At 51.9% G+C, this 15,293-nt stretch overlaps 1 protein-coding gene across 4 annotated transcripts in view; it reads left to right on the forward strand.

Moving 5' to 3' along the window:
• The first annotated feature begins 4,785 nt into the window (after positions 1-4,785).
• The window catches only part of dpf1 (double PHD fingers 1), a 66,800-nt gene continuing 56,292 nt past the window's right edge, over positions 4,786-15,293 (forward strand). For 2 of the 4 annotated variants that reach the window (XR_011348326.1, XM_069909865.1), the window contains exons 1-5: positions 4,857-4,939; positions 8,534-8,694; positions 9,628-9,735; positions 12,974-13,101; positions 15,089-15,178. Coding sequence is in view for 3 of the 4 variants with exons in the window: in XM_069909865.1 (XP_069765966.1) it covers positions 8,610-8,694; positions 9,628-9,735; positions 12,974-13,101; positions 15,089-15,178 (411 nt within the window). In the remaining variant the exon portion in view is untranslated. Of the gene's footprint in view, positions 4,940-8,533; positions 8,695-9,627; positions 9,736-12,973; positions 13,102-15,088; positions 15,179-15,293 lie in introns of all 4 variants that reach the window. The other 2 variants (XM_069909866.1, XM_069909864.1) reach the window with 2 other exon arrangements.

Genomic DNA, 15,293 nt, shown 5'->3' on the forward strand with positions numbered 1-15,293 from the left:
ACAGACACACACACTTATGCCCACGTGCAGACACACGCACATATGCCCACTCGCACACACTCACACACACATATGCCTGCACACACACTCATACACATGTATGCCTGCACACACACACACTCACACACACACACACACACACACACACACACACACACACACACACACACACACACACACGTGTATGCCCACACACATATGTATCCATATGCTGCCAGCCCTCATGTCTCATTGATGCGCCCATCTTTATAAGACCCAGACCTTTCTGCTTACCAACCTATTATCCAAAAGTTGCTCCACTTACCTTTTTATAAATATAATTAAGGCAAAATATCCCAGATTTTATTTTGTAAACGGTCTGTTGACTTTTCCCTGGATTCGTTGCCGTCTCCAGGGCACCGCATTTCCCATCCTGGGGGCTGCAACGAGTCTTAGATAGTGGAGAGAGTTTGATCTCCTCCAGCAGTCTTAGATGGTTCCTTTCCTCCGGTGGCATTGGAACCTGGAGCCCCCCAGCTCAAGGCTGGCTCCTGAGGGGTGACGCCAGAGTTCCTGGGGAATTTCTGCCCGAAACCCGTTGGGTCTTTCAGAGGGCGGTGTGGGAGTGCTGCCAACTGACGCATTCTGGGCTGTAGGAGGACGTGCTGAGGGATGCGCTGAGGCTTGGTGTAGCGAGGGGAAGGACCACAGTCCACAGTCCCTCCAATGTACTCCCATTACCAGGCACTGAGGGGCTGAGACTGAGGGGAAGTCCCTCAAAGAGACGGGAGTGGGGGGAAGCAACAAGGTGCTTCAGTGTAAATAGGGAACATAAGTAACAATCTACAGTGACGGAAATGCATGGATATCACACTAAGGGTGTGAAAAGACTGAACGGTTTTCATTCTTATAAATTATTTATTGGGAATAAAGTATTTTTGGTGAAAAATAAAATCCTGCATCTTTTCATGGGGGTCGGTCAGCGCAACACGATGACATGGCCTGTGACCCAGGTTCGAATCCCGCGCTGTCTGTACATTCTCCCCACGTCTGTATGGGTTTTCCTCGGGGGGGGGAGGGCTCCAGTTTCCTCCCACCATCGGTTAATTGAACAGCCTGGGCTCATAAGCCAGAAGGGCCTGTTACTGTCTACATTTGAAATTTTTGGCTCCTGTCGCATGCCTTGGGAATTCATCAGGGCTCCAGAATTCCACCAGCTCCCAGCGGGTCAGTAAACTTTGGCAGGAGGGGCAGCGGAGGCTGAACACAGTCCATAAATCTGGCCTGTCTGACAGGGCTGGCACTCGTCTGGTTACAGTCGGGAGTGGGAATGAGTCCCTCAGTGTGTCCACACGTGCACGGGGGCGCTCGCCAGTATTCCGTGCGTGTGGCTCTTTCGGGTTCGTCTGCCTGTGTGCAGGCGCCTGTAAATGCATGCCGATGCATACCTCCTGGACAAATAAATGCGTGTATATGTATGTAAGTACATCTAAATGTTTGTGTGTTTTGTGCACCAACACACATGGTTGTGTGCGCGCACAAGTGTACGGGTGTGGATGCTCAGAAGTGTGCACGCCCATACACGTTAGTGTGCATGTGTGGGGGCTGTCTGTATGTTTGCATCACAGGGATATGTGCCTGTCTGGAGTCGTTTATGGGTGCCTATGTCTCAGTCCATACTTGTGTATCTCTGTATCAATGTGTGTCATGCAACTGTGGGTGAGTATCAGAAGGTGTGTGTTTTGGGAGCTAGGTGTGTGTGTGTGTGTGTGTGTGTGTGTGTGTGTGTGTGTGTGTGTGTGTGTGTGTGTGTGTGTGTGTGTGGGCGTGTGTGTGCGTGCGCGCGCGCAAATTGCTGACAGACTTTACCACAAAAGTTGACGACTCCAAAACTGTGGGGCGTAGCGGTTAGCACAACGCTGTTACAGTGGCAGCGACCCAGGTTTGAACCTGGCGCTTTCTGTAAGGAGTTTGCACGTTCTCCCCATGGGTTTCTCCCTTCAAAAGCGTACTAGGGGCTGTAGATTAATTGGGTAGCACGGACTCGTGGACCAGAAAGGCCTGTACTGTGCTGTATGTCTAAATATTAAAAATCACCCCCCTCGTTGTCTGTGAAGCACGCCAGGATATCCTGAGGCCATAGAAACAGGTTGTCTCTCTCTTCCTTTGCAGCATTTCTACTGAGTGGGGCGGGCCTGGGATTTAATGGTCTTTTGAGTTGAGCCGCCAGGGAATGGGGCGGGCGAGCGAGAGATGCCCATTCTTCACTCCCTCCCAATTTTCCTCTCGCTTCTTCCACCCTCTGCCCCCCCTTTCCACCTTTCCATCCCCTCCCTCTCTCCCCTGCCTCATCCAATTTTCATTCATCCATTCTCTCTCTCTCTCCCCCTCCCCCCTTTCTCCTCCCCTTCCTCTCTCTAAATTCCACCCCCCTCCTTTCCTGTCCTGCCTTACCCTCTCCCACTTCCCCCGGGTGTCTGGGGGCCCAGTCCTGCATCAGTGGGAATCCTGGATCCCTATAAGCCCTTCCCTTTTCTGTCTGGATTTCCCCCCCCCCCACCCCCCCCACCACCAACCCCGAGCTGCTGTGAAGCATGGGTTTACAGCCGTCTCTCATGGCCTGACCCTCACACTGTCTCCACTCTGGGATCTGGGCACCACTGAATAATTAAGATAAATCTTCCCATTCCGATTCTCTTTAAATATTTTTGCCATTTACATCTGGCACACATGTGTCAAGAATGTGGAGCCATTTTGCAATCTAACAGCAAAATGCCTGACTGGTAAACAAAGCTGTATTGTGATTAAATTTGACCACCTCAAGGATCTGCATTTGTGGGGCGGCCTTTGGTGAGGTAAATGTTCCAATTCTACCATCATTGCTGGATCCCTGAATTCCCTACTTAAATCTCTCAGCAATTCTGTAGACTCGTAAACTTGCAAAAACAACACATACGCCAGGCTTGATGGGTGAAAAGGCTGCTTTCTGAAGCCCGCTTCAGGGGCAACTGGATTTAACCTCAAGGCAGGAAAGGGATTCTTGTGACCAATGAGTTGGCGTGGGCTCATCCCCTGGCGGGCGGACTGAAACATTGTGGACCCTTTACTCCCTGCGGGATTGATGCATGGTCAGATGTACCACTAATCAGCCCCTTGGCACCTTCCCGTATCACACGCACCCACACCCCCTCCCCCGCCACCAAACAGTCCTTCCAGGCCAAGCAACACGTCAGCTCTTGCATCTGGCGCTCCCGTTGTGGCCTTTTCTACTTCGGAGAGACTGGGTGCAGACTGGGAGATCGCTTCGCTGAGCGCCTTCGCTCTGTCCGCATCAGTGACCGGGATCTCCCAGCGGCCGATCCCTTTCAATTCTGTGCCCCACTCCCGCGCTGAAGTGTCTGTCCGTGGCCTTAAGCACAGCCGGACCAAGACCGCCCATAAATTGAGGGGGCAACACTTAATATTCTGTCTAGGCGCTCTCCAGTCGGTTGGCATTAACACCAGTTTCTGCTAGCCCACTCCCCGTTCTCCCTCCCTTATTTCCCCCCCCCCCGCCATTTTGTTTGGGCGCCTGCCGTGATGAAGGGCTTAGGCCAAAACGTCAGTTATGTATCTTTGCTCCATAAAGGACGCTGTGCGAAATGCTGAGTTTCTCCAACACTCTTGGGTATTGCCGTGCCCACCCGCTGTTTTCCCTTATCCCAAACCGGACCCCAATCAGTTTCAAAGTCCCTACGCTGATGCCTTCTACCGTCTTGATGTCCGCGCTTGATCATCCCCGAATGGTGTGGAATTGTACGGCCAGGCACAATTCAAACGCTGTCCACAAGTTTGCCAACGACACCACGGTCGTCGGCAGAATCACAAACGGCAATGAGGAAACGTACAGGAGGGAGATAGATCAGCTTGTTGAACGGTGTAACAGCAACCACCTTGCGCTCAACATCAGCAAAACCAAGGAGATGATTGTGGACTTCAGGAGGAAGTCAGAGGAACACGACCCAGTCCTCCTCGAGGGCTCAGCAGTGGAGAGGGTCATGAACCTCAAATTCTTGGGTGTCAACATCTCTGAGTGTTTGTCCTGGGGCCTCCATGTCAATGCAGCCACGCAGAAGGCTGGCCAGTGCCTATACTTTGTGAGGAGTTTGCGGAGATTTGGCACGTTACCGAAGACTCGCGAATTTCTACAGGAGCACCATGGGGAGCATTCTGGCTGGTTGCATCACTGTCTGGTAGGAAGATGCCAACACTTAGGAAAAAAACCCCAGAGTTGTTAACTTGACCAGCAACATCACGGGCCTCAGACTCCACTCCATCGAGGACGTCTACAAGAGGCGGTGTGTTAAGAAAGCAGCCTCTATCCTCAAAGACCCCCACCACCCAGGCCTTGCCCTCTTCACTCTGCTACCGTCGGGAAAAAGGTCCAGAGCCTGAAGACGAGCCCTCAGTGGCTCAAGGACAGCTTCTTCCCCTCCGCCATCAGATTCCTGAATGGACAATGAACCATAGACATGGCCTCACTGTCTCCTCATTTTTTGCACTATTTAAATTGATTTTCAAATGTAATTTATATCTGTATTTCCACTCAAAAAACTGCCGCAAAACAAGGAATTTCATGACATAACAATAGATTCTGATTCTGAGTGGACTCACCCACAGTTGGCAGTTTGGTGCTGCCTGCTCCAAACTCCTGCATTCCTTCCCCAAACCCTCGCCCCCCATCCACCCCTCCCCCCTCCCCCCTCCCCCCTCCCCTCCTCCCATCTCTCTCCTCCCCTCCCTCTCCCTCTCCCTCCTCCCCCCCAATTCTACCCCCTCTCCTTCCTCCACCCCACTCTCCCCCTCTCTCTCTGACTGAGTGGTCCCTTGCCTCAGTGCCTGATCTCTCTGACTTCAGCTGGTCAAGTTTCACCACCAGAACACGGTTTGCTGACATTGAAACCCTGCCCTTTGGACCAGAGTAATTTGGAACCTGAGCATTTATCTACAACTAACTATTGTGACCCTTTAATCTAATCAGCAATCACTTGAGATTATTGACCGTTTCCTTCAGCTGCCTTAGTTCAGTGGGAGTGAAACCAGAAAGTCCCTATGCTGTGATTGTAGTAAATACACGAAGGTGCTGGAGAGACCAAGCAGGACACGTAGCATCTACAAAGGGCTCAGGCCCGAAACGTGGTGACCCTTTCTTCCCGAATGATGGGTAGAGAATAAAATACAAGTAGACTTTTTCCACAGACATAAAACTCGAGGACATGGGTTAAGATAAAGACACAGAAATGCTGGAAGAGCTCGGCCGGTCTCGCACCGTCCATAGGAGATAAAGATATATTGCTGACATTTCGGACCTGAGCTGAGTTCCTCCAGAATTCCATTGTGTTTTTACTTCTATCACAGCGCCTGCAGACTTTCGTGATTCATGAGAGGTTTAAAGGGAATATTACAGTGACTGGGGTGGCGCAGCACTGTTACAGCGCCAGCGATCGGGACTGGGGTTCGAATCCCGCGCTGTCTGTGAGGAGTTTGTACATTCTCCAGGGGCTCTGGTTTCCTCCCACAAACCGGGGATTGTAGGTTAATGGGGTGTAAATTGGGCGGCAAGGGCTTGTGGGCTGAAATGGCTCCGTATATTTAAATTTTTAATGAATTTCCTCACTCAGAGAGTGGTGGGGGCGTGGAACGAGCTGCCAGTTGAAGTGGTGAACGCGGGCTCAATTTTAACATTTAGGAACAATTTGGACAGGTACATGGATGGGAGGGGTACGGGCAGATGTGGCCCAGGTGCAGGTCAGTGGGATGAGGCAGAGTAGTAGCTTGGCACAGAGCAGAAGGGCCTGTTTCCGTGCTGTAATATTCTGTGGTTCCCATAGACACTGCCTGGCCTGCTGAGTTTCTCCAGCACTTCTGTGTGTCTCCCAAGCCCTGACCAGCTGGGTGGCCCTGAGGGGTGAATTAACACATACAGCACGGTAACTACGGGCCTAAGACCCCGTGCCGCCCAAATATCCCAATTAACCGACAAACCCCAGAGGGATCCCTCCTAGACCCTGTGCAGATCGTGCAAACTCCGTACAGACGGCACCGGATTTGAACCCAGGTCGCTGGTGCTGTAGCAGCCTCGTGCTTACTTCTACACTATCTCTGGCACCCAAGAAAGGTTAAATGTCAGTGTTCCAAGTTCAAGTCTATTGTCATCTGATTGTACAAGTACAACCCGAAGAAACAGCGTTCTCCGGTCCTCGGTGCAAAACTCGCAGACACACAACCAGACGCAACACCCAGACAGACGGGCAATACACATGCAGAACAAGTATACATAGATTAAAAGAAATATTGTTTCGTGAATCTGAGAGTCTTGGAGGGTGAGTGTGAGCAGTTCCTTTGGTCGTTCAGCGTTCTCGCTGCCCGTGGGAAGAAGATCCTCCTGGATCTCTTCCCTGACGGGAGCAGCTGAAAAATGCTGTGTGCCGAGTGGAAGGGGGTCCTCAATGATTTTGAACGACAACGATCCCAGTTGATCACCTCGATGAGATGGAGGGAGACTCCAGTGATCCTCTCTGCCGCTCTTACGGTCCTGTGGATTGACCTCCGATCCATTTCTCTGCAGCAACCGTCCCCCCCACTGTGACGCAGCCGGCCAGGATGCTCATTGCTGATAATGTCTGCTTCACCCCAGCACGGTGGGGGTGGGGTGGGGGTGGTGCTCTCAACACCATACCAAAGGAGTGGAACACTGTCAGGAGAGCTGTCCTTTAGAGACCTGTTGACAAAGGACCTTGAAAGGATAAACAATCTTCACCTCCCACATCTTGTCCCGGGAACGGGCTTGTATTTAAGGTTCTCAGATCTCTTCCAAACTGCTTCAATTGATCCAGTGGTGGATCAGAGGCGGGGAAGGTGAGCAAATTTAAATTTGTGGGAGTATCTATCTCGGAGGATCTTCCCTGGACCCAACCCACTAATGGCATCATGAAGTAATTCCCTACTTCCTCAGGGAATTTGGTACGACATCGGAAACCCTGGCAAATTTCTACAGAGGTGCGGCGGAAAGTGTGCTGACCTGCTGCATCACGGTCTGGTACAGGAACACCAATACCCCTGAGCGTAAAACCCTGCAAAAGGTAGTGGACACAGCCCAGGACATCACGGGCAAAACCCTCCCCACTATCAAGACCATCTATTTTTAATTTAGACATACAGCAGGGTAACAGGCCATTTCGGCTCACGAGCCCGTACCGGGGTGTGTAGGTTAATTAGGCAGCACGGACTCGTGGGCTGAATGGCCTGTTACCCTGGTGCATGTCTAAATTAAAAATTAAAAGGTTGGCCACCCCTGATCTGCAGGGGACGCTGCCGTTGGAGGGCAGCAGCGATCATCGTAGATCCACCCCACCCAGCACTCGCTCTGTTCTCGCTGCTGCCATCAGGAAAGAGGTATCGGTGCCACGAGCTCACCCCCACCAGGTTCAGGAACAGCTGCTCCCCCTCCACCATCAGACACCTCAACGACAAACTCAATCAGGGGCTCATTTACTTGATTTTTTTTCTCTCTGTATGGCAGTCAGGTTTGTTTACATTTCTTTATTTGTTGAAATGTGTACGTTGAGTCAGGTTTTTTTCCACAGCCAATAAGTGGGAATTCTGCCTGGCCCGCAGGAAAAAGAACCTCAGGGTTGTATGTGATGTCATGCATGTTTTCTCTGGCAATAAATCTGCATCTGAACTGAATTGATTATTGCCATAAAGCACTGAGATACAGTGAAAATATTTGTGTGCGAGGTAGGTATATAAACCTATATCTTGTGTAGTAGTTTAGTGCAAGAATATGTACAGGGGTTCGTGCATCTTGGCGCCTCACAGTTTGGCGGGCAGCAGCCTCCTTTGAAGAAGACCGCAGAGCCCACCTCACTGACAAAAGGCAAAGGAGGAAAAACCCAACACCCAACCCCAACCAACCAATTTTCCCTTGCAACCGCTGCAATCGTGTCTGCCTGTCCCGCATCGGACTGGTCAGCCACAAACGAGCCTGCAGCTGACGTGGACTTTTTACCCCCTCCATAAATCTTCGTCCGCGAAGCCAAGCCAAAGAAGATGTACAGGGGATGGTGTTAATCACGGGATATGAGGTTAATTTAGTTTTAAAAAATTTTTAAATTTAATTTTTTAATTTAGGCACACAGCATGGCCTACGAGCCCCTGCTGTCCAATTACACCCAATTGACCTACAACCCCCACTATGTTTTGAAGGGTGGGAGGAAACCGGAGCCCCCGGGGAAAACCCACGGGGAGAACGTACAAACTCCTTACAGACAGTGCGGGATTCGAACCCCGGTCCCGATCTCTGGCGTTGCGCTCACCGTGCCAGCACCTATGTGCTCTGACAATGTCTGACCTTTGAACTTTAAAAAGGAGGGGGAATTCCAGCCACGGTGTTCTCCCTCGATTCTAGCAACTGTCCAGTTGTGGGATTGCGCTGTGGTTTTGGGGGGGTGGGGGCTGCTTGGAGGGTTCCCGATGCGATGTTGATGGCTTGTTCTTCCCCTCCCTGCGGCAGCCTGGGTGAAGATTTCTACCGGGAGGCCATCGAACACTGCCGGAGCTACAACGCGCGGCTCTGTGCCGAGAGAAGCATGCGGCTACCCTTCCTCGACTCCCAGACTGGCGTGGCCCAGAACAACTGCTACATCTGGATGGACAAGACCCACCGGGGACCAGGCACGTCCCAGGCTCAGGGAAAGGGGCGCAGTAGGGAGGGGAGGGGGGTCAGCTGGCCGAGTTGGCTCGGTGGTGGAGGGGGTGAAGTGGGCACATTGGCATGAGTGGGGTCAGGGTTGGGACGGGTGTGGGAGGGAAAGGTCAGGGTGAGGGGTCGGCGGCAGGGTTGTCTCGAGGAGAGGTGGCAGGAGGGGTGAGAGGTCAGGTCAGGGTGAGAGGTCAGGGGTTTGGGTGAGTGGGTCGGGGTGTGAGGGAACAGGGGTGAAGGTGGGGAGAGGTGAGTGGAGGGAAATCGCAGTTGGGGGTAAGGGGAGAGTGAGTTAGGGTGTAAGGGGGTCTGGGTGTTGGGAGGGTTCAGAGTAATTTGGGGAACCTGTGAATTTAACTGCAAGTGAAAGATATTTTGGGATGTTTTGAGGTTGAGAAAAGTGCTACAGAAATGCACGTCTCCCTATTGCATCTTTCATGAAAGTGAGGGGGTTAACACTCCATACGCATAGTGCAGTGCGGACTGTGGTGGCACGAGTTCTGACCCAGTGTCCATCATGTGTCCATGTCCCAGTTCCCTATTCAGTGTCCTTGTCCGTGTTCCCTGGTCTGTGTCCCCTGTTCTGTGTCCATGTTCTCTGGTCCTTGTCAGTGTTCCCTGATCTGTGTTCCCTCTTACCTGTGTTCCTTGGTCCACGTTCCCTTGTCCGTGGTCTGTGTCCATGCTCCCTGTCCTATGTCCATCTCCTGCCCCCCCCCCCCCCCCGTCATTGTTTCTTGGTCTATGTGGTCCCTGGTCCGTGTCCCTGTTCCCTGGCCCTTGTCTGCTGTCCTGCGTCCCTCTCCCACGTGTGTTCATGTCTGTGTGAATGTCAGAGAGAACCTGTTTGTTTGATGATGGCATCTCACTGTAAAAAATGAGCGTGTTGTTGCCTCTCCCGGCAGGTCTGGGTCCCGGACAGTTATACACATACCCCGCCCGCTGCTGGAGGAAGAAGAGACGTTTGAATATCTTGGAAGATCCGCGGCTCAGGCCCTGTGAGATTAAACTCGGTGAGAAAGCCTTTCATCAAGACTTGCTCTTTAACCTACTCTCAATCTTGAGGGCAATTTAAAAAAAATAGTTTCATTCATTCGATTTCCCTCCGATCCCCTCCCCCTTCCACCCCCTGCACTCAGCCAGCGAACCGGTAGAGAGCTGTGTGGCAGCATTAAACGCTGCAGACGAGTCAGAACTGGGTCCATCAATGTATCTTTGGGACAGAGAGGCTCCTCTCCCAGCGAGAAGGTAGGGCTTGGCTCCACAGGGTGGACATAACCGGTGGGTAGGACAGCATCTGTGGGTGCGAAGGAATGGTCCACAAACTGAGCTGAAACTCTTTAGCATGGTAACAGGCCCTTCCGGCCCATGAGCCCAATTACAACGCCCATATGTTGTGGAAGGAAACTGGAGCCTCTAGAGGAAACACATGGGGAGAATGGACAACCTCCTTTCCAGACAGCGCCGGATTTGAACCCGTGTTGTTAGCGCTGCAACGGCGTTACGCTAACCTTGCCGCCCTCTTTGTGAAACTCTTTCTCAGTGAAAAGTTCTCCAAAACATTGACCTTTCCTTTCCTCCCACTGCTGTTGCTCAACCCAGAGTTCCTCCAGCGGGTTGTGTTTAGCTTCTGCAGTCTCCCTTCTATGGGGAGGGGTCGGGGTACAGTAAAAACTGCAAGAACCCACACAGGGGCAGAAGAAGAGGAGGGATAGGTAGAGCAGGGGCCTATCTAAGGCATGGCATGTGCCCTTGTCACTACGGGGGCGCCACTGAGCAGTTTCTACCCTGGTGGTCTCCTTCACCACCTCCCCTATGCCCCCCAGTGGTCCCCACACCTCCCCAATGACTAAGTGGCACATTGAAGGAGACACAATTAGCGTAGACGGAGGCCCAATTCGCCTAGACTCCCCCTACCCCATCCCCGGCCAGTGTCATCACCCCCCCGACATACAAAGAACACACACCTCTTCTTTCTTGGCTTCGTCCTCCCATTTGCTGAATTCAAATACAATATGCCCCCCCCCCAGCCAGCTCTCGCGAGACCTCCTTGTCGTCATTTATTTTGGCGCAAGGAATGTAAAAGGTTGGCCACCCCTGCTTATCGGTGCTATTTTCAGTAGATGTGCTCCTGAGGTAGAGTCACGTAGTGGCACAGAATGGAACAGGTCCTTTGGGCCAATTCATGCATGCTGCCCCAGTTGGGTACATAAATCTGTCCCAACGTCTTGAGTATTGAAATCGTGCCCCCTTCTACAGCTTCCTCCTCTAGATATGGACCCTCCTCTGAGTAAGGGGTGGGGGGGGGGGGAGGGAAAAGCTCCTTCGGTCTCCTAAATCTCTCCTGTCTTCCCATGACCTCCAGTCCTACCGTCGTTGGTGGCATGGTTAGCAAAACGCTGTTACAGCACCAGCGACCTGGATTCGAATCCCGGGCTGTCTAAGGAATTTGTACATTCTTCCTGTGTATGCGTGGGCTTTCTTCGGGGGGCTCCCGCCCTTTGAAACATACCGGGGGTTGCAGGTTAATGGGGTGCAATAATTGGGCAGCACAGGCTCATAGGCCGGAAGGACCTGTTACTGTGCTTTCTGTCTAAATTTAAATTTACATTAAATCTATCCTGGGGAAAGTCTGTGAGCATTCACTTTATCTATGACCCTCGCTGATTTTATGCACCTTTGTAAATTCACCCCTCAACCTTTGCTCCAGAGAATAAAAATGCCAACACGTTCAACGCCTCCCCATAACTTGAGCCCTCCAGATCCAGCAGCATCATCCTGGGGAATCTCCTCTGCACCCGTCCCAGCTAAAACCATAAGGCACAGGAGTAGAAATTCAGCCCATCGAGTCTGCCCCGCCATTTAATCAGGAGCTGATCCATTCCCCCACTCAGCCCCACGGCCTGGCTTTCTCCCCATTGATGCCCTGGCTAGTCAAGAACCTATCAATCTCTGCCTTAAATGCACCCAATGACCCGGCCTCCACAACTGCCTGTGGCAACAAATCCCACCCTCTGGCTGAAGAAACTCCTCTGTTTTAAGGGGAGGCCTTCAATCCCGACGTTCTGCCCTCCTGTCCAAGACACAACCTTTCTACATCTACTCTGTCCACCCCTTTCAACGTTCAAAATGTTTCAATGAGATTTCCCCCTCAATTCGAATTATCCCAGTGAACCTCCTCTGTACCTTCTCCAATGTTATCACATCCTTTAAATGGGTCCAAAACAGCTCAAAATGTCCTTCCTATAGTCGGGCAGTGGTTGAAGATGGAAGAGGAACCACAGCAAACTGCCTGTGCAGTTTGGATAGTGGAGCCATCCCTTTAACAACTTCTCTGTCTGCTGATTGGAGCCGACTGGTTGAGAAAATCATTGATGAACCCAATTGATTGATGAACTCGTGATCAGAGCTTTACTCTCCAATCGATTGGCCTTTCTCTTCATACTGAGATCTGGCAGCTTGTCAGAATTGTGTGATTATCACCACTTTAACAAGGTCTGATTGGCACTAATCAATTCTCCCTCGCGCCCTCTGGGACTTGGCTAATAACTGATGGGTTGTTTAATTAGTGTCCGATGAATTAACACTTCTTCCCCACTGACTAACTGTAAGTTCGCGGTCAAGTCCAAATTGGCGCTGAGTCGATGCACTTGTGCAATCAAGCGTGGCGCTGAACTTCGTGAAAACAGAACTGCAGACCCTGAAATTTCAGGTGAACCAGGGGTAGTGGGGGAGCCAGATGTGGAGTCCATGGAGACGTGTGGTTAGTGAGCGCTTCGGGCTGCGATGCAGCTGTCACGTAGCCGCATGGCACAGAAAGAGGACCTTCGGCCCATGGAATCTGTGCTAACCTGCCAACACACAGTTAGATTAATCCTACACTTTCTCCCCAGTTTCCACTCCCCCTCCACCCCTGCTCCCTCAGATTCTACCCCCCACCCCCGCTCACTCACTGTAACAGTCAATTAACTTGGAATGTCCAAACTCCACACAGAAAGCACCAGAGATCAGGATTGAACCTGGGTCGCTGGAGCTTTGACCCGCTCCCCGCTCCTCCCTCCAAAAAAAAGTATAAATGTAAAATTTGGGCGTACAACATGGTAACAGGTTCTTTCGGCCCATGAACCCGTGCCACCCAATTGGCCTACTCCCTAGTACGTTTATTTAATGATTTAAATTGCCCATGGGCACCAGAAGCCTGAGTGCCAGGTCAGAAGTCACCCGCGACTCAGCCAACTGTCGTTGGCGCAGATACGGAGGTGACTCTGAAGAAGGAGGGCCTGCTCCCAGAAGGGCCTGCGCTGGAAGCCCTCCTGTGTGGCGAGACGGTGGAGAAGAAGGCAGAGACGAAAGATGAGGAGAGCATCAGCGAATGCCAGGTAGGCCTCGTGGAAGATCAGCCTGAGCACGGTGAACGGTGGAGACTGTTTGACCGACGGTCTTGGAATTTTCCAATTGGCCTTGAAGCTGTTAGGGATTGAAAATCAAAAAGATTACAGTGACGGCAGTCTGAAATAAGGTTCAGTAGGTCAATTAGCATCAGTGAAGAGAAGTAGAGTTACCATATATACTTGCTGAGCTCGGATGGGCAGGCGGCCGGGAACTGGGCGAGAGAAGGCGGTTGGGAGCTAGAGTGGGCAGGCAACCGGGACGAAAATCCACAGTCAGGGCGTTGGGAGCTCGGATGGGCAGGCGGGTCCAAAAATAGGTGGGGGTTGATTTTTTTTTACGCGGGGTTGACTATTACATGAATATACGGTACATGTCTGATGAAGATCTTTGGTCAAAAAAATTTACCTCAGTGGGATAGACTTGTGAGTGAGAAGGTGGGGCCTATAAGGATTGACACATGTGGTGTCCATTGGGGGAAACTTCAGAGGTTTGATGTATCAGCTGACCAGATGGCGCTGAAACCTATAGTTGATTGACTGAACAGACAACCAATCCCTCTTCACCTCCCTCATCCACTTCTCCCTCCCCACTAATCACCGCTTGGGACCTATCCCTGTCACTGCAGGAGATGCTCCACTTGCGCCCCCGCCTCCTCCCTCAGCACTATTTGTGGCCCCAAACCGTCCTTCCAAGTGAAGCAACGCTTCGCTTGTGAATCTGCTGGGGTCACCGACTGCATTCGTTGTCGGCTCCTCTACATCAGAGAGACTGGGGTGCAGACCGGGAGATCGCTTGGCTGAGCACCTTGGCTCTGTCCGCCGCAGTAGCACGGATCTCCCAGTGGCCGCCTGTTTCAATTCCCCGCCTCATTCCCTTGCTGACATGTCGGTCCTTGGTCGCATGCACGGCCAGACTGAGACCAACTGCAAATTAGAGGAATAACACCTCATCTGGGCACCCTCCAACCGGACGGCATTAACGTCGACGACCCTGGTTTCTGTTAGCACCCCCAACCCCCCTCCCCCCACCAAATCTATCTTTGCCTCCTAGTTCTGTCTCTCTTTCCTTTTCTCTCTCTGTCTCCTGTACCCCAGCTCTACATACACAGAGCCACACTCCCCCCACCCCCCATCCCACAATCAATTCTCACCTTTCTTCCATCCTTTCCTCCTCTCCATACCCAATTTTGTCTGTATTTTTCCCCCCTCTCTTTCTTTTAATGCAGACAGCTGCCTGCTTTTACCCATTCCTTGAAGAAGGGCTCAGGCCTGAAACATCAGAAATATATTTTTACCTCCTGTGAATGCTCTTGAGTTCCTCCAGCATTTCAAGATTCAATTTATTGTCATTACTAATAAAAGAGTGTCCTATTACATGAAATTTCTCTTTGCCTGTTGCAAGGCAGTTAGATTCTCCACCGAATGGAATTGCCTAAGTGCCTCTTACAGTCAGACAGAGAGAGAGAAGCAAAAGAGAGTCATCCCTCGTCCCCCTCAGAGCCACCGAGTGTCCGTCGATTCGCCTCCAGCGCTTCCGCAGTCACACAGAGTCCTGTCCAAACCACCAGTGGCCCGAGCTCCAGATCCGAACTTCCGACGCAGTCAGGGGCCCCTCCAGCTCCCTCGGCTCCTCCTCGCGTCCCAGTTCTGGTACCAGGTGCCCCCTCCAACTAATTCGAGCCACTTCTGTGTTTTTTTTAACCAGCAACATTCGGAAGTCCAGTGGGCGAGACTGTGTCGAGACCGAATAACTTGCTCCCCCTGTGCCACGTGAAGAAAGTGCTCTTGAGAATTGATGTGGCAGTTGACCAATGGCAATGATGCATGGGGAGGGGTAATGACCATGATTAACATGTCAGATAGCCAATGGCAGAATTACAGGGGAAGAGGGGCAGCAGGGAACTTGCTGAGATTTCCAGCAACGGGGTACCTGACAATGTCCGGCCTTATTCCACCCCCCCCCCCCCCAACACAGAGAATTCTGGCGAGCGATTTTCCACACGAAATCGAGGTGGATGACCTGGAGGAGGACGCTCCAAAGCGGAAAAGTAAAACCAAAGGACGAGTGAGTGCTCTGTTTCCTTCTGATCACTTCAGTTCAGCGCAAGGCTGCCTGTGTCCCACAGTCGGGGTGAGGGGAAAGGGCCCCAGGAAATGGGGCTTGCTCTCTTCCTCCTGTC

The sequence above is a fragment of the Narcine bancroftii genome, chromosome 13, assembly GCF_036971445.1.
Source record: "Narcine bancroftii isolate sNarBan1 chromosome 13, sNarBan1.hap1, whole genome shotgun sequence".
NCBI classification, from domain to species: Eukaryota; Metazoa; Chordata; class Chondrichthyes; order Torpediniformes; family Narcinidae; genus Narcine; species Narcine bancroftii.